The sequence below is a fragment of the Dendrobates tinctorius genome, unplaced genomic scaffold, assembly GCF_039654945.1.
Source record: "Dendrobates tinctorius isolate UK_male_01 unplaced genomic scaffold, ASM3965494v1 ptg000107l, whole genome shotgun sequence".
Classification (NCBI taxonomy): Eukaryota; Metazoa; Chordata; class Amphibia; order Anura; family Dendrobatidae; genus Dendrobates; species Dendrobates tinctorius.
In genome coordinates this window covers 36204540-36226052 of record NW_027361775.1, presented here as the reverse complement: position 1 = coordinate 36226052, position 21513 = coordinate 36204540, and the positions used below count along the sequence as shown (strand labels likewise).

General features: G+C 45.0%; 1 protein-coding gene across 2 annotated transcripts in view; it reads right to left on the bottom strand.

Annotated features, from left to right (window-relative positions):
- Positions 1–3574: 3574 nt before the first annotated feature.
- The window catches only part of LOC141100711 (uncharacterized), a 162809-nt gene continuing 144870 nt past the window's right edge, over positions 3575–21513 (bottom strand). Inside the window, exons 2-4 of one of the 2 annotated variants that reach the window (XR_012234748.1) lie at positions 7052–7209; positions 5638–5953; positions 3575–4879 (exon numbers count right to left, since the gene is read on the bottom strand). Coding sequence is in view for 1 of the 2 variants with exons in the window: in XM_073589358.1 (XP_073445459.1) it covers positions 4865–4879; positions 7052–7209 (173 nt within the window). In the remaining variant the exon portion in view is untranslated. The remainder of the gene's footprint in view (positions 4880–5637; positions 5954–7051; positions 7210–21513) is intronic. The other variant, XM_073589358.1, reaches the window with a different exon arrangement.

Sequence of the window (21513 nt, the reverse complement as noted above, 5' to 3'; positions counted from 1 at the left end):
GGCTCATTATTGGGGTATCAGGTGCAGTAATAGGGACACATGCGGCAGCAGCGGCTCAGCATTGGGGTATCAGGTGCAGTAATAGGGACACATACAGCAGCAGAGGCTCAGTATTGGGGTATCAGGTGCAGTAATAGGGACACATGCGGCAGCAGCGGCTCAGCATTGGGGTATCAGGTGCAGTAATAGGGACACATACGGCAGCAGAGGCTCAGTATTGGGGTATCATGTGCAGTAATAGGGACATATACGGCAGCAGCGGCTCAGTATTGGGGTATCAGGTGCAGTAATAGGGACACATACGGCAGCAGCGGCTCAGTATTGGGGTATCAGGTGCAGTAATAGGGACACATATGGCAGCAGCAGAGGCTCAGTATTGGGGTATCAGGTGTAGTAATAGGGACACATACGGCAGCAGTGGCTCAGCACTGGGGTATCAGCAGGATGAGGGGTCTGTGCATGTTGGAGATACATGGTGATGGGACTGGAATATGAGAAGTGAAACGTGTCGTTGTTGTATTTTCTGCAGCCGAGTCCTGGCTGGAGAAGTTGTCATGTTGGTCTGGGCCAGATGGAAAAGATGTTAAAAGTGAACGATTCCATCAGAAAGAACGTCAGCAGTAAGACACCAACTATAACTGTACAGTAATCACTTATATGTTCTGTAGGACTGGTATTTACCACTGACCATATTGCGGTAATATCCATGTTGGTCTTTATATAGGGATTATTTTCAGTAACAGCGCAGTCATCTCCTACATCCACTATTAGGGTGTGTCACCGAGTTGTAATCAAAGTTACCTAGTTAGGGGCCCACTCAGAAGTTTCGCCCCCTCTGAACCAAAACCCTAGTTACGCCTCTGCCACCCATACATGCTCGTTCACACACAGGTCTGGACCTGAACGTTTATTGCCACACATTCATTTGTCACAATACGGTGAACTCTTTCTGGAACTGACAGCAGAGGCGTCCCCCTGTGTCACCACACTCACACCCCCGCAATTCACCAAGGGACACACCACCCCCCAACCCCTCCTACTACGAGGTCTGCGCCTCTCAGGCTTGGCTAATGGCGAGGGTTGTGCCTTGCCCCTACTCTCCTGCAGCACCTCCGCTGCTCTCACTGGAGAGGAAGGTGACGATTGTAGAGAGACGGCAAAGACAGTAGCCCCTAGGCAGCAGCCCTCACACGACTGCTCCCAGCTGACTACTTCCCTAGTCCGCCAATCTAAGACCGGGTTGTGTTTTTAGATCAAGGGGGGTCCAAAACGATAGGTGCTGGCTTTCCCTCCAAGGCGTAGTATGAATGGGACTGATGTTGATGTCCACTATGCAGCACCATGTTTTCAATGACTTGGTTCGACCCCCACTGGCTGAGTGGGACAGAGTCAATGGCCTGGACACTTATGGGTTTGTCCGGGGTCTCACACCTCAGACCATGAGTCTGGACAAACTGAGCATCCAGCACACTGACTTCTGCTCCACTGTTAGCAAGCACCGGTATGCCCTCAGGTACCTCGCCAGCCATCACCTCTGCTGACATAGTACCTTCTGAGGGCAAGGAGGAAATATACACTCCCAGGTTGTCTTCCTCCACACGACCAGGGGGACACAGCTTCTCTGATATTACTCAAGTTTCAGTGTGAGTGCCAAGGACTAAATCATTAGTCTGCTCACTACAGGGACGTACCCTTTCACCTTGGGGAACACCAGGCAGCACCATGGGGACACCAACTCCTCCCACCTGCCTGGGTACGTCCGCCTGTATAAGCAAGTCCTGCTCCCCAGCAGGGACTCCAAGGCACATCTTCGGCAAAGCCGCAAATGGACCCTCTAGTTGAGGCAGAGGGTAGGTCTCAGTCCCATAATTCCGCTGCAGGTGCTGCTTAAACACATCGTTCAGCTCCTCACTCATCTCAGTGAGGACCAGCAGCAACTGCTCACCAGTCAGAACTTGGCCCATGGCTCACCAGAGAAAAATGTTAGGGTTGGTGATAATGTGATGTCACGTGTGAATGGATACACCGCCTCCAGCAGGGCGAATTTCTATAACACCACTTAGCTTTGCTCTGTTGCTATTGCTCCCAGCAACAGAGTACGAGACCAAAATTCAGCTTCATCCCTGAAGCTTGACACCTGAATTCAGCTTCCGCCTGAAGCTATTACACCAGAGCTCCTGTTGTGAGTTCATTTTCCCCTTCATTACTGAGGCCCGAGGAACTCCCTTTTCTGGTAAAGAAAGGTAGTGAGCCTGATTATCAAACACCTGAGGCTGATGATGATGACTGGCTGAGTGGAGTTACTGACTGGATATAAGGCTGCCGACGCCCTTCTGCCCTGCGGGTGATTTCTCTGTGGTATCCTTGGAGACCAGTCTGAATTCCTGCTCCTCTAAAGCTAAGTTTGCTGCTCGGCCTTTTGCTTTGGTGCTTTGTCTTTGTTTTGCTTTGTTTTTCTGGATTTCTGCCATTCCCTGCTGGGGTGTGCTGAATTCATTTAGCTCTGTCTTCTGAAAATACCTGAGTGCTGATTTAGTTTTTGAAGCCTAGCTGCTTCAGGGCCTTTTTCATATCAGCTTGTTGGCTTTTGTCTTTGATAGGGTTTTGGCAGATTGCAGACAGCAGCCTTCCTGTCCTTTCCTATCTAGGTAGTTTTGGGCCCCGTCTTTGCTCAATCTATCTTTCTGTCTGTGTTAGTATTTTCATCTTGCTTCACCGTCATTATGTGTTGGGGGCTGCCTATTGCTTTGGGGTCTGCTCTGGGGCAGTTTAGATTTCCCCTTTCTTTCTTTAGGCCTATGTAATTCTCCGGCTGTGATCGAGGGGTCTAGGGCATCGTAGGAACCCCCCACGGCTACTGCTAGTTGTGTTGTTAGGTTCAGGGGTCTGCAATCTGATAGTTGCCAACTTCTCTGGTTTTCTGGACTTAGCTTGTATTTCTGCTTTTGCCTCCTACGGTGACTCATTCATAACAAGCTCCCCTGAGCTGCCAGGAACTCCTCTCTGTAGTTCCTTCCTTCACCAGACTTGGTTGGAAATGAGCAATAAACACCAACAGTGAGTGAGACCACCTGCTACTCCTTTATAGGTAGGAGCCAGGGAATCACACCTGCTTTATAATCACGTGCAAAAACACTAGCGGCCACCGGGGGCAACTAAACTAAAGTAATCAGAGTGCAATGACCCTAACGGCCACCAGGGGCAAAACTAGAAATAAAACAACCACAGTGTAATGACCCTAATGGCCACCGGGGGGCAAAACTAACTTTAAGCCAACAGCTTAAAGGAAAAAAAAGGTTACTTGTGCAAAATCTGTCATAATCAAACCTGGATCAAGACATTTATATTTTAACTTGAAAAGTTTGGGGGGTCGTCTTATATGCCCAGTCGTCTTATATGCCGGAAAATACGATAATTCCCTTTTCCTCGCTAATTTTGTTTTGGCACTCTTATTTGAAATTTTTTCCTACTTAAACTGCATGAATATTATGTTGATAACTTTATGGTAACCACAATCAAAAATTTGGTACCACACAATGGTATAAATAGATAAAAACACATCTTTATTGACATGGAGCACAAAAGACATATAAATACATGAGAAAGGTGTCAAACCATTAAAAAAGAGACTGAAAAAGTCCATGGAAAAAACCCACAACAGCAACTTGTCCTAGACATTTAAGCACACCCGAGTATGAAATATGGAAGGGTACAAAAAGAGGGGGAATGAAAAACTCCACAATGAAGGTAGTATACTAAATATTATTGTCAAGACCCGACATATATTAAATAAACCACAACTAGCAACATCTTCCTATGTGTATCTCCCAAACGACGTTACCTGCAGACAGGGTGAGCAAAAAATTGGTAAAATACCTTTAAATGTCATCTGGAGGGAATCCCCGGGTGTCCCTTCTGCCCCGACGAGTGTTTCGCACTGCTTCTTCTGGAGGCATGTCAGGGCAGGGGACACTACCGGTTTAAATACCTAACCTAACATCATCATTGGTCATTCATCAAGTGCCATCTGTGTTAGTGTTAGAGCGCTGGATCCATGGCCGCGCCAGACATAATGGAAGGTCCTGTTGAACACCATGTATAAAGAGGCATATGACGGTGCATGCACAGATCACATGGAGCTCGCTAGCCAATCAGGGGTATAATAAGCGATCATGTGGCTCGGATACCGCCGGTCCTACTAGAGACATGCGAAAGCCATAAGTCACAATAGATCACAGCATAAACCCCCGGCGATCCTGTGTATCGGCATGCGCTCCACCTCATGGACTTAAATGGAGGGCAAACCTGAAGAAAATGTTCACTATAAAAATTGGGACAATAATATGATAACTATGTATACATATGATATGTAGACAGTGCTAAGTGCAATAGAATACCCCTTTATATAATTATATAATATTAATAAAGTGCATAAGACAAGGAATACCCATATCGATAAGCATCCATATTTACAAATATACATTTAAAATGCAATACAATTGTAATAATTGCATACACATTACAATATACAAAAATTATATAAAGTGACAATATGCCAATATCGATATTCAACATTATTCTAAAAAGTGATCATAATTGGAAAAATATATGATGCATATAGAAAAATAATATATGTAAATGTGTCATTAAGTGACAGTGTAATAATATATACCAAAAATGTACCACCATAATTAATTACCAGAAAAAATAATAAATAAGTGCAAAATAAAAATAAAAAAATAAATTAAATAAATAAATAAATAAAAAAAGACAGCCGGAACAAATGGACAGGTTACTCCTCCAATATGGAACCAATTCTTCATCCTCCAGGAAGGACACAAGACAGACGGTCAACATGATCAAATCACAACAGATGTAACTAAAATAAATAAAAAAGAAAATGTAAATAAATTGTAAATTAAAATTTTAAATTAAAACCCCCCACTCCTAAAGCTATTAAAGATATGCGCTGAAACCTGCACTCTCATTTAATCCTTGGGGGGTTGAAGTACCTAGTCTGTAAATCCATTGACATGCCTTCTTGGTCAATATTTTTGACAGATCACCCCCTCTAGGACCCAAATCAATGGCATCAATGCCCCTAACAGAAAGAAGCCTGGAATTGCATTGGTGATGTTTCCTGAAATGTCTAGGAAGGGTTTTTAAAGTTGTAACATCAACTACAGTTTTAGCTTTGTCTATGTCCAGACAGTGTTCCCGTACTCTCACCCTAAGTTCCCGGCTTGTCATGCCTATATAGATTTTTCCATAGGGGCACTCTGCATAGTACACTACCCCTTTGGATGAGCATGTAATGTGTGCTCTGATGTCAAATTTCCTTGACTGGTCAAAATTGAGGAAGGTGAATGCCTTCCTCATATTGGCACAGACCTTGCAGAGGCCACAGGGAAAAAACCCTTTCCGTTCTGGATTTCTTCTTATTCTCTCATTGGCCTTGGCATCATAAGAGCTATGTACCAACATGTCATGTAGATTCTGAGCCCTTCTCGCTACAAATAATGGGGAGGGTGGCAAACATTGTTTTAGGGTCGAATCAGTGAGGAGGATCTTCCAATGTTTGTCAAAAATCTTTTTGAGATCAAACCACCTACTATTGTAGTTTGTTATAAACTTTACCAGATTGTCACCATCTTCTCGAGAGGAGATAGGTAAATTTTTATGAAGGAGTTGGTCCCTTGGCATGTTTTTTGCTCTCCTATAACCTTTTTCAATAACACGATTCCCGTAGCCTCTGTCCTGAAAACTTTTTTTAGGATTTTTGATTGTTCCTCGAACTGTGACTCATCTGAACAAATCCTTTTGGCACGTAAAAATTGTCCGATGGGAATGCCAGATATTGTTGATTTAGGGTGAGCGGATGAAGCATGCAAAAACGAGTTCGTTGAAGTAGGTTTACGGTAGACTGATGTGGAAAGACGTCCATTCGGAGGCACTGCAATTGACAAATCCAAAAAAATCGACTTGACGTCCATATTTATAAGTCAATTTAATATTTACGTTATTGACATTAAGATGACTCATGAAACCTTGCAGGTCCACATCTGGACCCTCCCAAATGAACAAAATACTGTATCATCAATGTAGCGGATCCAGTTGTGGACCCGATCCACATTGATGATGTCTTCCTCCTGAAAAATCGACCACTCCCATGCCCCCATGAACAAGTTTGCATAAGAGGGGGCACACGAAGCCTCCATTGCAGTACCCCACTGTTGCAAAAATATTTTTCCATTAAACATGAAGGCATTGTGGGTCAAAATGAATTTCAATAATATAAGAATGAAAGATGACATCACACTATTTAAATTACTTTGCTGTAAATACTTTTCTACAGCTCTTAAGCCGTCTATATGTTCAATGGAGGAATACAACGCCTCAACATCGTCGGTAACCAAAAACATTGCTTCTGCCAATTGTAAGTTCTGCAAATGGCCTAAGACCGCAGTGGTGTCCTTAATGAAAGATGGGAGTTGTGCTACTAAGGGTTTCAAGAAATACTCCACCACATCACAAATAATCTCACAAAGGCCTTCAATAGCAGAAACTATGGGTCTGCCAGGGGGATTGAAGGGCTCCTCATGCACCTTAGGGATAAGGTAAAAAGTGGCCATCCTAGGACTGAGTTTCTCATAAACCTCCAGAAGTTTTTTGGGGATGATGTTGTCTTCGCATGCCTTCCTCAAAATGTCAACCAATTCTGTTTGGAATTTGGTCATGGGGTTATAAGTGGCTTATATTCAATGGAATTGCAAAGAATTTTATATGCCTGGGCCTCATACATTGCATTTAGCCAAATGACAATGTTCCCCCCTTTGTCGGCCATTTTGAAGACAGCATCATCCCATTCTCTTACTTGCTGCAAGGCCTCCCTCTCAATCCTAGTTAAATTGTTAAACTTTTTTTTACCTTTCCTCAAGTCCTCAATATCAGATGACACCATTCTAGTAAAAGTATCAACTGCAGGAACCGTAGCCAAAGGAGGAAATTTCTTGGATTTATTGAACAGCCTTGTGGGAAAATCAGTACTTACTGTAGGGGTATTTTCCTCCATAAGAGATTCCAAAATTTCTATGGCCTGTTGTTCCTCTCTATCGAAAATACCATCATCAGCTTCTCTTCTGTAATGCATCCTTTTCAAAATCAATTTTCTTGAAAAAAGATGAAGGTCTTTTATGACTGTGAATGGGTCTAAATCAAATGAAGGTGAAAAAGTTAAACCCTTAAACAATAATTTCTTTTGTGCCTCAGTCAACAAATGTGAAGATAAATTAATTACCTTAACACCATCCTTATCCATTTTCCTTGTAGATGCATTTTTTATAGACTTGTCTCGTTTTAGGGCCATACCTTCCTTCAAAATTTGAACCCACACTTTCACTCATAGATGAAATGGATGTCATAGAGGAGCTTCTAGAGCTTTGTTTTGGCGCTCTTATTTTAATTTTTTTCCTAATTAAACTGCATGAATGTTATGTTGCCAAATTCACATGTGGTTGTCCTGAGGAAGGAGTTGGATTTGACTCTGAAACATGTTGACAAATAAACCACCTTCAATTAATTTGTTTTCTGATCCATTCTTGAATTGGCAGCACATTTGAAGATTTATGGACCAGACAGAGATCTACATGAGAATCTGACTCCAAAGCTTAATTTAAATGAAAGAAGGCATTACCAGTGTGATGCAAGTAATTACTTACACTTGGCTCTTTTAAACACAAACAGCTCTACGTGGAGATCAGAACTAACACAGTACAGCAGAGTTGAACCTTTTCTCATTACAAACATATCACGCAAATTTGCAGTTCCTCTCTCAATACCAGCTCTGCAGTACTGCTTCTTCCCCTATAAAGGCTGCCTGCGAGATGGAAGCTAAAGCACTGTGAGAGGACTGCAACTGTAAATGTTTTTGGAATGAGCTGTCACTGACGTGGTTTGTGGAACCACTGTGCCACGGACCGTGGAGAGCCTGGAGGGGCGTGGCTAAGCAAACACCTGACTATTCACTAGAGTCTCTGATGGTGAAGTTAGACTTGGCTCCTGATGAATGCCAGATGCCACTCCGGGACAGACCACTCCAGGACAGATGCGCAGCAGCTGGTCCCAGAGGACTGACTGGAGGGAGCAGCAGGCTGAGTTTGAATCAGAGTGCATCAGACAGAGTTTGTACCAGAGTGCAGCAGACAGAGTTTGTATCAGAGTGCAGCAGGCAGTGTTTGTATCAGAGTGCAGCAGGCATTGTTTGTATCAGAGTGCAGCAGGCAGTGTTTGCATCAGAGTGCAGCAGGCAGGATTTTGACCAGCGTGCAGCAGGCAAGATTTGGACCAGAGTGCAGCAGGCAGGATTTACACCAGAGAGCAGCAGTGTTTGCATCAGAGTGCAGCAGACAGAGTTCGTATCAGAGTGCAGCAGACAAAGTTTGTATCAGAGTGCAGCAGGCAGTGTTTGTATCAGAGTGCAGCAGGCAGGATTTGGACCAGAGTGCAGCAGGCAGGATTTACAGCAGAGTGCAGCAGGCAGGACTTGCACCAGAGTGCAGCAGACAGGATTTGCACCAGAATGCAGCAGACAGGATTTGCACCAGAGTGCATCAGGGACTGGTATGCAACCTTACTCAACTTAGACCGCAAAACAGGAAGGTTGCTCAAACACCTCCCCAGTGGAGAGGAAGCAATATATACATAATGTCTCACAAACATTGGCTGGGGAGGAAATAGCAAGTGCATACGCTGGCCCTTTAAGATGGCGGGAGCGCGCGTGCCCTAAGGACATGGCTGGTAGCCCTGCTAGAAGTGTTACTGGGAGTATGCAGATCATGAGGAAGAGAGAAACTGACCGCAGCGTGGGTGAGTGAAATTACACGCAGGGATTCGACATGGTACTAACATGAGGCAAACTTCACTTCTGCTTAACTGTGTTAAATCGGCTGTATTGTGTTAGCTCTGATCTCAATTAAATAAATAAAAAGTCTAAAATAATAGCTGAAAATAATAAGAGGTTATGGTTTTCCAATCTTTTGAGTAGTTGCATTTAACCATAGGTCCCAACCCTCCCGATTCTCGCAGGATAGTCCCGATTTTGGGGGCCGTATCCCGCCATCCCGGCCGGGAAGCTATTTATCCCGTGATATGGGGCCGCAATCTGGCGAGGAATGGAGGAGGTGGAGAAGATAGGGAGGAAGTTGGGTGAGCGAGGAATGGAGGAGGCGGAGAAGATAGGGAGGAAGTCGGGTGAGCGAGGAATGGAGGAGGCGGAGAAGATAGGGAGGAAGTCGGGTGAGCGAGGAATGGAGGAGGGAGGGGGAGAGAGAGATCTGCTGTTACATTGTGTCCTCTCCATCCTCCAGTCACCTCCACAGCTGCAGACACTTTTCTGCTGTTACATCATGTCTTATCCTCCAGTCACCTCCAGAGCTGCAATCACTATTCTACTGTTACATCATGTCCCTATACTCCAGTCACCTCCAGAGCTGCAGTCACTATTCTGTTACATCGTGTCTTATCCTCCAGTCACCTCCAGAGCTGCACTCACTATTCTGCTGTCACATCATGTCTTTTCCTCCAGTCACCTCCAGAGCTGCAGTCACTATTCTGCTGTTACATCCTGTCTTATCCTCCCGTCACCTCCAGAGCTGCAGTCACTATTCTGCTGTTGCATCCTGTGTTATCCTCCAGTCACCCCCAGAGCTGCAGTCACTGTTCTGCTGTTACATTGTCTTATCCTCCAGTCACCTCCGAATCTGCACTCGTTATTCTGCTGTAACATTGTGTCTTATCCTCCAGTCACTTCCGAATCTGCACTCATTATTCTGCTATAACATTGTGTCTTATCCTCCAGTCACCTCCAGAGCTGAACTCACTATTCTGCTGTTACATCGTGTTTTATCCTTCAAAGAGAGAGAGAGATTACGCAGCCGGGATATAGGGTTAAATCACCTGGACAAGCGCAAAATGCAGATCCGCGCATGAAAAAAACATTTCATGCTCCGTCCTGTCCGCTTAGCGGATGGCAAAATCTTGGCGGATCCATACAATAGCGGATTGAACGGATAACCATCCGTCAAGATCCGCCGATAATGCAAGTCTATGAGGAGAAAAATGGATCCGCCAAGAAAAATGGCGGATCCGTTTATTTTTGCAAATCGGCGGATCTTGACAGATGATGACAAACGGATGTGTGAAACAGGCCTAAGCTGACCGCCGGAAATGACTGCTGACCTCATTTCCAGCGGTCAGCTTATAGCATATCACCTCAGGAGGAGGTAATCGTTCGGGACTCCTCAGGAGGACAGAGAAGCGGCGGCGGGGCATCAGCGCTCCATTTTTTTTTCTGTTTATAATTATTGTTTATGAAACAGTGTGATCAGCAGTGCTAAATGGGTGAGGTTGGGGTGTGGATATGGGCGTGACTACTAAAATGGGTGTGGCAAGGGGTGTGGTCTAAAATTTGCCGTGACGCGCGTAGCACGCCGCACCCGTTATCCCTTTTTGCCTTCTTCAAAAGTTGGGAGGTATGATTTAACAGTCGTAGGTGCCACAATAATACTGCTGGCTTTTGCCTTGAATTACTGTCTTTTTTATTATGACACACTTTTTTCTCTCAAAATTTGGAGGGAAAAAGGAAATGCATCTAATAATCTGATTGTAGCTTAATGGGGGATGTCACAGCCAAGAAAGGGCTGTGCAGGAAGCTGGTGGGGAGGGAGGAGGAGGTGTTCGGCAGTGCAAGACTGCAACTGGCTCTGGACATGAAAAAAATTTCAGTGGAGTCCCAGCACATCCCATCTTTTTCACTGCATTGGACACAGGAAAAATGGCTGCAGGAGGCGGTTCTTGCACAGATTGATATTTTTGGCTCCTGAGTCCCAGGAGTGACCCTCCTTCCTGGGACTAGGCTCCGCTGCAGCTGCCCCCTCGTAAGCCAGTGAGTAAGAGGACTATAAGATGCACCACAATTTTAATAAACTTTTCATCCTATTTTCCTCACCAAAATTTGGGGTGTGCCTTATGGTCTGGAGTGTCTTATAGTCTGCAAAACACAGTACTTGCCATGCATGTATTTACATAGTGAACTCTTTATTTAGAATTATGCTTTTTTGTCCAGGGTGGGAAAATTGGGCAATAGAAAAAACCCTAATATCAATAATAAAAATGTAGTTTCTGTTAACAGCAGGTCTAACACTGCTAGTATTATCAGGAACCGTACCGTCAGTAGTAGTATTAAATGTTATTTGGTCTCCTTTGGAAATTCTGGCAAGCGCATTAGAGGGGAGGAAGTGAAGGGCATAATGGAGTATATGTCCAATCTCTCATCTCAAACACAGCAGGATGATGTAGCCTCTGACAGTTAAACCATCAGCAGGAGTAAGTGTCCTGCACAGTATACATCATCCACTGTGATAACAGTTAATGCTGTACATAGCAGAATTTCAGTGCATCAATGTTTCTATTCTGCTTCCTAGTACCATAACACCAGGGTCTTAGGAGCAAAGAAACATACTGTATTTCACTAAACTTTTTCCAGATGGCATTTTGGAAGATTTAACCCCTTTCTGACATCGGGCGTAACAGAACTCCGATGTCGGACTCCCTCCCTTTCTTGTGGGCTCCGGCGGTGAGCCCACATCTTTCCCGGGACATGTCAGCTGTTTTTTGAATGCCACGACATTGCATTAAAATGCAATTTGTTTTGAATTGCCTGACCTATCAATAAAAAAGGATTAACCTGATCACTAAACAGTGTAGTGATTAAAAAAATGTCAGAACGCCAGAATTACGTTTTTTTGGTTGCCGCGACATTGCATTAAAATGCAATAACGGGTGATCAAAAGATCATATCTGCACCAAAATGGTATCATTAAAAATGTCAGCTCAGCACGCAAAAAATAAGCATTCACTCAACCCGAGATCACAAAAAATGGAGACGCTAGGGGTATCGGAAAAGGGAGCAATTTCTTTTTTTAACAAAGTTTGGAATTTTTTTTCACCATTTAAATAAGAAGAACCTAGGCATGTTTGGTGTCTATGAACTCGTAATGAACTGGAGAATCATAACGGCTCATCAGTAGTGTTGAGCGATACCATCCGATATTGAGAAATATTGGATCGGATTGAATCGGCCGATGTCCAAAAAGTATCGGGTATCGCCGATTCCGATCCCGGAAGTCCCATTTAAGTCAATGGGACCGAAATATCGGAATTAAAAAAAACCCCTTTCTTTCCTTGTAGGTTAATTCTACATGAAGAAAAACAACTAAGAATAATGTAGAATGTATTGGGGGAGGTGGAGGAGACATTAAAGGCATAGAGGTTTAGCCCAATCAAATGGAATAGCAGGAATTAATTTTTTTTTTAAAGACGTTCAGAGTTACAAAGATATTGACTATGTTACCCTCTTTTATATTTTGTCAGATATGTATGTTTCACTACTTCCATGCTCTTCACCTTCTTTTTTACTTCTCCCACACATTCTCCTTCATGATCCTCAGCAGCAGCATCTTTTTCATCAACTTCTTCTTCACCTTATTCATCTTCTTCTTTGTACATTATTCATATTCTTCTTATTCAACGATTATTCTTCTTCATATTCTACTTCTTCATCTTCTTCCTATTCTTCTTCATCATATTCTTATTTGTGACAGGCATTCCTGTAGTTGTTATCTATAAAAGTTTGAAGATTACACCTTCCATTCTGCCTGTCACAAAAGATTTACAACAGGATTTGTCTGCCTTCAGTTTGGCCTGCAGCAGCAGGCATTTTCCAGGGGCACCACAAGGAGGAACGGACTCACCCCCATACACTGCTTAGTCTTCTTCAGCTTATAATTTAGATAATATCTTTTGCTCTGATTTTTAGTCTTATGCTTAATGTTTTTCTGATTTTGGTTCTTCTGCTTTTTCTTCTTCTGCTTCTTGGTCTTCTGTCTCTTGTTGTTCTGCATCTTGGTGGTTGTCTTCATGGTCTTTGTTCTCTTGGTCATCTTCTTCAGGGTCATCTTTTTGGTCTTCTTCGGTGTGGTCTTCAGGGTCGTCATCTTCAGGGTCGTCGTCAGGGAGATCCAGAGTGAGACCCAAAAACCATTTCCACAAGCTTGAACTTGGAAAGTAGCAGAAGGTACAAGAAGGCTGAGGAACTGCTGAGAACCAGCTGACGGTACTGGAACACGGATGGTTAGCAGAAGGAACAAGAGCAAGTGGAACTAGCGAGGACCAGCTGACGGTGCTGGAACCCAGAGGGGCAGCAGAAGGAACAAGAGCCAATGGCACAACTGTGGACCAGCTGACGGTGCTGGAACACGGTAACTAAGCAGGAGGTACCTGTGCTACAAAGCACTACCAAGGACCAGCAGAGGTTACTGTAACTCTGATATCGAGAAGGAGGCAGGAAAATAGGCTGAGCAAACGATGGGGCCCAAACTAACTAGAGAGGAAAGGAAAGGAAAGACACTGTCTGCAACCTGCAAAAAACCCTACAAAAATAATGCCCAACACTTCACTAGAATTCTCCCACTATATCAGCACTCTGAAATATTCTGAGACAGAGCAAAAAGAGACCAAACTAGTAAGGGACAAAAAGCAAATTGGAAAAATACTGATAAATAAGAGTGGAAATTCAGCACAGCCCCCAGCTGGGGCTGGCTGACCACACCAACAAACTGAATAGACCAACAAAATCAAGTGTGAACATTAGCAGAAAAACTTAGCTTTAGATGACTGGAACAGAGCTGAAAACCAAGAGCTGACAAGCCAGAAGGAATCACCAGCAAGTGAATAGGGCGTCGGCTGTCTTAAATCCAATCTGAGACTCCTGAGGTCCAATCGTCATCCTCATTCTCAGGTGGCAGATCTCCACCGATCAAATCAGCCTCACTACCTCCTGTTACCACCAGAGGGAGTCTGGAAGGAGAACTCACAACTGGTGAACCAGAGAATGAACTCACAACCGTACCCCCCCTTGAGGAAGGGTCACCGAACCCTCATCCACGCCACCCGGTCGATCAGGATGGGTCCGGTGAAAAGCACGAACCAATCTATGGGCATGAATATCGGAGGCAGAGACCCAAGAATTATCCTCCTGACCATAACCCTTCCATATGACCTGATACTGAAGTCTCCGTCTAACCAATCGAGAATCCAATATTTTCTCTACCTCATATTCCACATTGCCTTCAACCAACAAAGGGTCAGGAGGTGCTGCCATAGGAACCACTGGCTCAACAAACCTCTTCAACAGAGATTTGTGAAATACGTTATGGATCTTGAACGAAACTGGAAGAGCCAATTGAAACGAAACAGGATTAAGAATTTCCAAAATCTTATAAGGACCAATAAATCTTGGCTTAAATTTAGGAGATGAAACCTTCATAGGAATATTCTTAGGCGACAACCAAACCATATCACCCACTTTAAACCGGGGACCAATGGTCCTATGCCGGTTGGAAAATCACTGGACCTTTTCCTGAGAGAGTGACAACTTATCCACCACTTGGTCCCATATCTGCTGCATTCTCTTAACCACAGTGTCCACACCTGGGCAGGACGAAGATTCCACTTGCCCTGAAGAGAATCGAGGATGAAACCCAAAATTACAGAAAAAGGTGACATCAAAGTGGCAGAACTAGCTCTATTGTTCAGTGCGAATTCGGCCAAGGGCAAAAATGAGACCCAATCATCCTGATCAGCAGATATAAAACATCTCAAATAAGACTCCGTGGTCTGGTTTGTTCTCTCAGTCTGTCCATTGGTCTGGGGATGAAACGCGGAGGAGAAGGATAACTGAATTCCCAGATTGGAACAAAAGGCTTTCCAGAATCTGGAAACAAACTGGACTCCTCTGTCGGGCACAATGTTCTTAGGAATCCCATGTAACCGAACCACCTGTTGTAAAAACAAGGGCACCAACTCAGCGGAAGATGGCAATTTTGGGAGTGGTACAAGATGGACCATCTTCAAAAATCTATCACAAATCACCCAGATAACAGTCATTCTCTGAGAGACAGGAAGATCAGAAATAAAATCCATTGAGATATGGGTCCATGGCCTCATGGGCACCGGCAAGGGCATCAACAACCCACTAGAACGAGAACAGGGTTTAGACCGAGAACACGTCCCACAGGACTGTATAAAATGCCTGACGTTACGAGATAAGGCAGGCCACCAAAAGGACCGACTCACCAAATCTCTGGTACCAAAAATACCTGGATAACCAGCCACTGCGGAGCAATGAATTTCAGATATCACTCTCTTTCTCCACTGGTCAGGAAAATACAAGTTTCCCATAGGGCAACGCTCAGGTTTACCCTCCTGAAATTCTTCCAGGGCGCATCTCAAATCGGGCGAAATGGCAGAAAGAACTACCCCCTCACCTAGGATGGTAGTAGGCTCGGTCACACTAAGAGAATCGGCAAAGAAACTCCTAGAAAGGGCGTCTGCCTTAATATTCTTAGTGCCTGGAAGAAAAGAGACCACAAAATTAAAACGCGTGAAAAACAAGGCCCATCTAGCCTGTCTAGGATTCAAGCGTTTGGCCGACTCCAGATAAATCAAATTCTTGTGATCGGTGAGGACCACAACTTGATGTCTAGCTCCCTCCAACCAATGTCTCCACTTCTCAAATGCCCACTTCATGGCCAACAATTCCCGATTCCCCACGTCATAGTTGCGCTCAGATGGGGAGAACTTTCGAGAAAAATAAGGCTACAGGGATTCATCTTAGAAGTCACAGGGTCTTTTTGGGACAAAACAGCTCCTGCACCAATCTCAGAAGCATCTACCTCCACCTGAAATGGAAGTGAGACATCAGGTTGCCATAAAACTGGAGCTGAAGTAAATCTCTGCTTAAGCTCCTGAAATGCTGAGATAGCCTCAGGAGACCAATTCAGCACATCAGCGCCCTTCTTGGTCAGATCAGTCAGTGGTTTGACAATACCAGAAAAATTACCTATAAATTTGCGATAGAAATTAGCAAAACCCAAAAACTTCTGGAGGGCCTTCAAAGAAGTAGGCTGAACCCAATCATAAATGGCCTGTATCTTGGCCGCGTCCATTTCAATAGTTGATGGAGATAAGATAAATCCCAAAAATGAAATCCTCTGCACACCAAAGAGGCATTTCGATCCCTTAACAAACAGGGAATTCTCCCTCAAAATCCGGAACGCAGTTCGGACGTGTTCCACATGAGAATCCCAATCACTAGAAAAGATCAAAATATCATCCAGATAGATGATCAAAAACTTATCCACAAAGTCACGGAAAATATCATTCATAAAGGACTGGAAGACAGAAGGGGCATTAGTGAGCCCAAAAGGCATCACCAGGTACTCAAAATGTCCCTCCGGAGTGTTAAACGCCGTCTTCCATTCATCCCCGTGCTTGATGCGAATAAGATTATACGCCCCCCTGAGGTCAAGCTTAGTAAACCAGCAGGCACTCTTAACTCTGGAGAATAAATCAGACATCAGAGGTAACGGGTACTGATATTTAACCATCATCTTGTTAAGGGAATGATAATCAATACACGGACTTAATGAACCATCTTTCTTGGCCACAAAAAAAAACCCAGCACCTAAAGGTGACGAGTATGGTCTAATATGACCCTTCTCCATTGACTCCTTAATATAGGATCGCATAGCATCATGTTCTGGTACTGATAAGTTGAAAAGCCGACCCTTGGGAAATTTACACCCAGGCATCAACTCAATTGCACAGTCATAACTCTTATGAGGAGGCAAAGACGCAGACTTGCTCTCACTAAATACATCAGAAAAATCGGCTAGATAATCAGGAATATCATGAGACTGAGGAGAGGTGGAGAAAACAGGAGCGTCCCTAAGAACACACTGACAACCCCAACTCACCACAGACCCAGATTTCCAATCCAAAACTAGGTTATGAGTTTGCAACCAGGGAAAACCCAGAACAATAGTATCATGCAAATTATGCAGCACCAAAAATTTACAATTTTCTTGGTGGTCTGGGGCAACTCGCATTGTCACCTGGGTCGAAAACTGAGGTTTATTCTCCGCCAAAGGAGTAGCATCAATACCCCTCAAAGGAATAGGCGTCCACAGAGGCGTCATGGATAAACCACAACGTTTAGCAAAGTCCAAATCCATCAGATTCAACGCTGCTCCTGAATCCACAAAAGCCTTCGTGGAAAACGTGGATAAGGAGCAGATCAGAGTAATTGCCAAAAGAAACTTAGGTTGTATACTGCCCACAGCAAATGTGTGTGCAAAACGTTTCTCTCGTTTTGGGCAGACAGAAATAATATGAGAGGCGTCTCCACAGAAAAAACACAGCTTATTACGCCTTCTAAACTCCTGATGTTGCGCCCTAGACAAAACCCCCATCACATTGCATAGGTTCAGACGTTTGTTCAAAAGGTGGCAGCGCCTCCTGTGTAGTTTTACGTTCACGTAAACGCTGATCAACTTGAATGGCTAATGACACAGAGCCATCCAGACCAGAGGGAACAGGAAATCCCACCATAACATCTTTTACGGTCATTCCATGTAGTAAGGACCGCCCACTTTCGGAATTTTTGACAGTATAACTCTGCAGAATCCTGACCCTGGTTTAATGCCAACAGGGTTCTCTCAGCTTGATCAACAGCATTAGGTTCATCATACAACAACCCCAAGGCTTGAAAAAATGCATCCACATTAGTCAGAATAGGATTTTCAGGTGTCAGAGAAAAAGCCCAATCCTGGGGATCGCCGCGCAGCAAGGAGATGACAATTTTAACCTGCTTCACAGAGCTCCCCTATGAGTTAGGCTTCAAGGCCAGAAATAATTAACAATTATTCTTAAAATTCAGAATTTTAGACCAATCCCCAGAAAACACATCAGGAGTAGGGATCTTAGGTTCAGCAGCATGTGACTGAATGAGGTAGGTGGAAATTCCCTGCACTTCAGCAGCCAGCTGCTCCACACGATCAGACAATTGCTTAATCTCCATTAGGAAAAAGAAAAAAAAATCCTCCTACGGCCCCAGAGAAAAAAGAGAAAAAAATATAAAAAAAAAAGATTCTGACACTTTTTTTTTAACAACTTTTTCCTGCTTTTGAGTACCCTAGAATCTGCGGTATGGCTGGTGATTCTGTTATGAATGGGTCACCGAGGAGAAAAAAGCAAAACAAGCTAAGTCACAGAAAACCAGAGAGGTTGGTAACTATGCAGATTGCAGATTCCTGATCCTACCACACACTAGCAGCAGCCGTGGAGCGTACCTATGATGTTCCTAGATGCTTTGTCACAGCTGGAGGACTAAATAAGCCTGAAGCATGAAAAGAGGAAAGCTAACTGCCCCAGAGCTGACCCCAAAGGAATAGATAGCCCCCACACATGTATTGACGGTGAAACAAGATGAAGGCACAAACAAAGGCAGGAAAATAGGCTGAGCAAAAGATGGGGCCCAAACTAACTAGAGAGGAAAGGAAAGGAAAGACACTGTCTGCAACCTGCAAAAAAAACTACAAAAATAATGTCCAACACTTCTGATAGCAAAATTAACCCTGAAGTCACTAGACTTCTCCCACTATATCAGCACTCTGAAATATTCTGAGACAGAGATAAAAGTGACCAAACTAGTAAGGGACAAAAAGCAAATTGGAAAAATACTGATAAATAAGAGTGGAAATTCAGTACAGCCCCCAGCCGGGGCTGGCTGACCACACCAAAAAACTAAATAGACCAACAAAATCAAGTGTGAACATTAGCAAAAAAACTTAGCTTTAGATGACTGGAACAGAGCTGAAAACCAAGAGCTGACAAGCCAGAAGGAATCACCAGCAAGTGAATAGGGCGTCGGCTGTCTTAAATCCGATCTGAGACTCCTGAGGTCCAATGTCATCCTCATTCTCATGTGGCAGATCTCCACCGATCAAATCAGCCTCACTACCTCCTGTTACCACCAGAGGGAGTCTGGAAGGAGAACTCACAACTGGTGAACCAGAGAATGAACTCACAACTGTGTTGGTGGCAAAGTGACATTGACACTACCCGGAAACAGCAGGCGTGCTGGACCCAGGCAGGGCAGGAGTGAGTACCCGTGCCAAAGACACTGTCAAGAACCAGCTGACGGTGCTGGAACCCGGATTGGAGGCAGAAGCTACAAGAGTCATTGGAACTACCGAGAACCAGCTTAGGGTGCTGGAACCCAGAGTGGCAGCTGAAGGAACAAGAGCCAATGGCACAACAGTGGACCAGCTGACGGTGCTGGAACACGGTTACTAAGCAGGAGGTACCTGTGCTAGAGAGCACTACCAAGGACCAGCAGACGTTGCTGGAACTCTGATACCGAGAAGGAGGCACCTCAACCAAAGGCACTGCCAAGAACCAGCTGACGGTGCTGGACCCTGTATGTGTAGCAGAAGGTACCCATGAAAAACAAAGTTGCAAGGCCGCGTGCCTGCCGCAGTTACCGAAACCCACAGTCCTTACAGGGGGTGCTTGTCCTATTGGCACTACGGAACCAGCCTTTATTACCAGAACCTGCAGCCCACATAGGAAGCACCTAAACTGCAGGCACCATAGACTCGGCTAACCCGACCGCAACACGACAGGACAACATATTGGTGGCAAAGTGACGTTGACACTACCCGGAAACAGCAGGCGTGCTGGAACCAGGCTGGGCAGGAGGGAGTACCCGTGCCAAAGACACTTCTGAGCAGCAACTGGCGATGTTGGAGCCCAGGGTCAAACAGGGTGTAGGCTGAAGCCTAATTTCATCAAGTTTAATATCTGTTGTAGACTACTACTGATTTTAAACGTGCTCCAACTAGGCCTCTGGCTCCACTCTGGCTCTAGTATTTACCCTGGCCTCCAACACCGCCAGTTGCTGCTCAGAAGTGGCGTCTGCACAATCAACACTTGTTCCTGTGTTACTGGGGTTCAGTAACGTCTGCTGATCCCCTGACGTGTGTCCGGCATTGTCTCCTGCTCTGTCCACATTCCCACTACTATTAGGCAGCAGTAGATATTGCCGGACACACAGCAGGAGAGCAGCTGGCATTACTGAACCCCACTGACACAGTAGCATGTGTTTCTCTCTGTGCAGACGGCACTTCCGAGCAACAACTGGCTGTGTTGGAGCCCAGGGTGAATCATGGAGTAGGCTGAGGCCTAATTGCAGCAAGTTTTATATGTGATGCAGTTTGAATGTGGAGGCAGCAGGAGATATTGCCGTCCACACAGCAGGGGAGCAGCAGGCATTACTGAACCCCACTAACACTGGAGCATATGTTTTTCTCTGTGCAGACGGCACTTCCGAGCAACAACTGGCTGTGTTGGAGCCCAGGAAGAATCATGGAGTAGGCTGAGGCCTAATTGCAGCAAGTTTTATATGTGATGTAGTTTGAATGTGGAGGCAGCAGGAGATATTGCCGTCCACACAGCAGGGGAGCAGAAGGCATTACTGAACCCCACCAACACTGGAGCATGTGTTTTTCTCTGTGCAGACGGCACTTCTGAGCAACAACTGGCTGTGTTGAAGCCCAGGATCAATCATGGAGCAGGCTGAGGCCTAATTCAAGCAAGTTTTATATAGGTTGTAGACGACTACTGATTGTAATAGTGCTTCACTTAGGCCTCTGGCTCCACTGTCTCTAGTATTTCCCCTGGCCTCCAACACCGCCAGTTGCTGCTCAGAAGTGGCGTCTGCACAATCCACACTTGTTCCTGTGTTACTGGGGCTCAGTCACGTCAGTTGATCCCCTGATGTGTGTCCGGCAATGTCTCCTGCTCTTTCCACATTCCCACTACTAGTAATGGGAATGTGGACAGAGCAGGAGACATTGCCGGACACACATCAGGGGATCAACTGACGTGACAGAGCCCCAGTAACACAGAAAGAAGTGTGGATTGTGCAGACGCCACTTCTGAACAGCAACTGGCGGTGTTGGAGGCCAGGGGAAATACTAGAGACAGTGGAGCCAGAGGCCTAAGTGGAGCACGGTTAAAAATCAGTAGTAGTGTGAATGTGGAGGCAGCAGTAGACATTGCCAGACACACAGCAGGGGAGCAGCTGGCATTACTGAACCCCACTAACACAGGAGCTAGTGTTTTTCTCTGTGCCGACGGTACTTCCGAGCAACAACTGGCGATGTTGGAGCCCAGGATCAATCACGGAGCAGGATGAGGCCTACTTGGAGCAGGCTGAGGCCTACTTGGAGCAAGTAGAAAATCGGATGTAGTTTGAATGTGGAGGCAGCAGGAGACTTTGCCGTCCACACAGCAGGGGAGTAGCTGACGTTACTGAACCCCACTAACGCAGGAGCTAGTGTTTTTCTCTGCAGACGGCACTTCCGAGCGACAACTGGCTGTGTTGAAGGCCAGGATCAATCATGGAGCAGGCTGAGGCCTACTTGGAGCAAGTAGAAAATCGGATGTAGTTTGAATGTGGAGGCAGCAGTAGACATTGCCAGACACACAGCAGGGGAGCAGCTGGCATTACTGAACCCCACTAACACAGGAGCTAGTGTTTTTCTCTGTGCC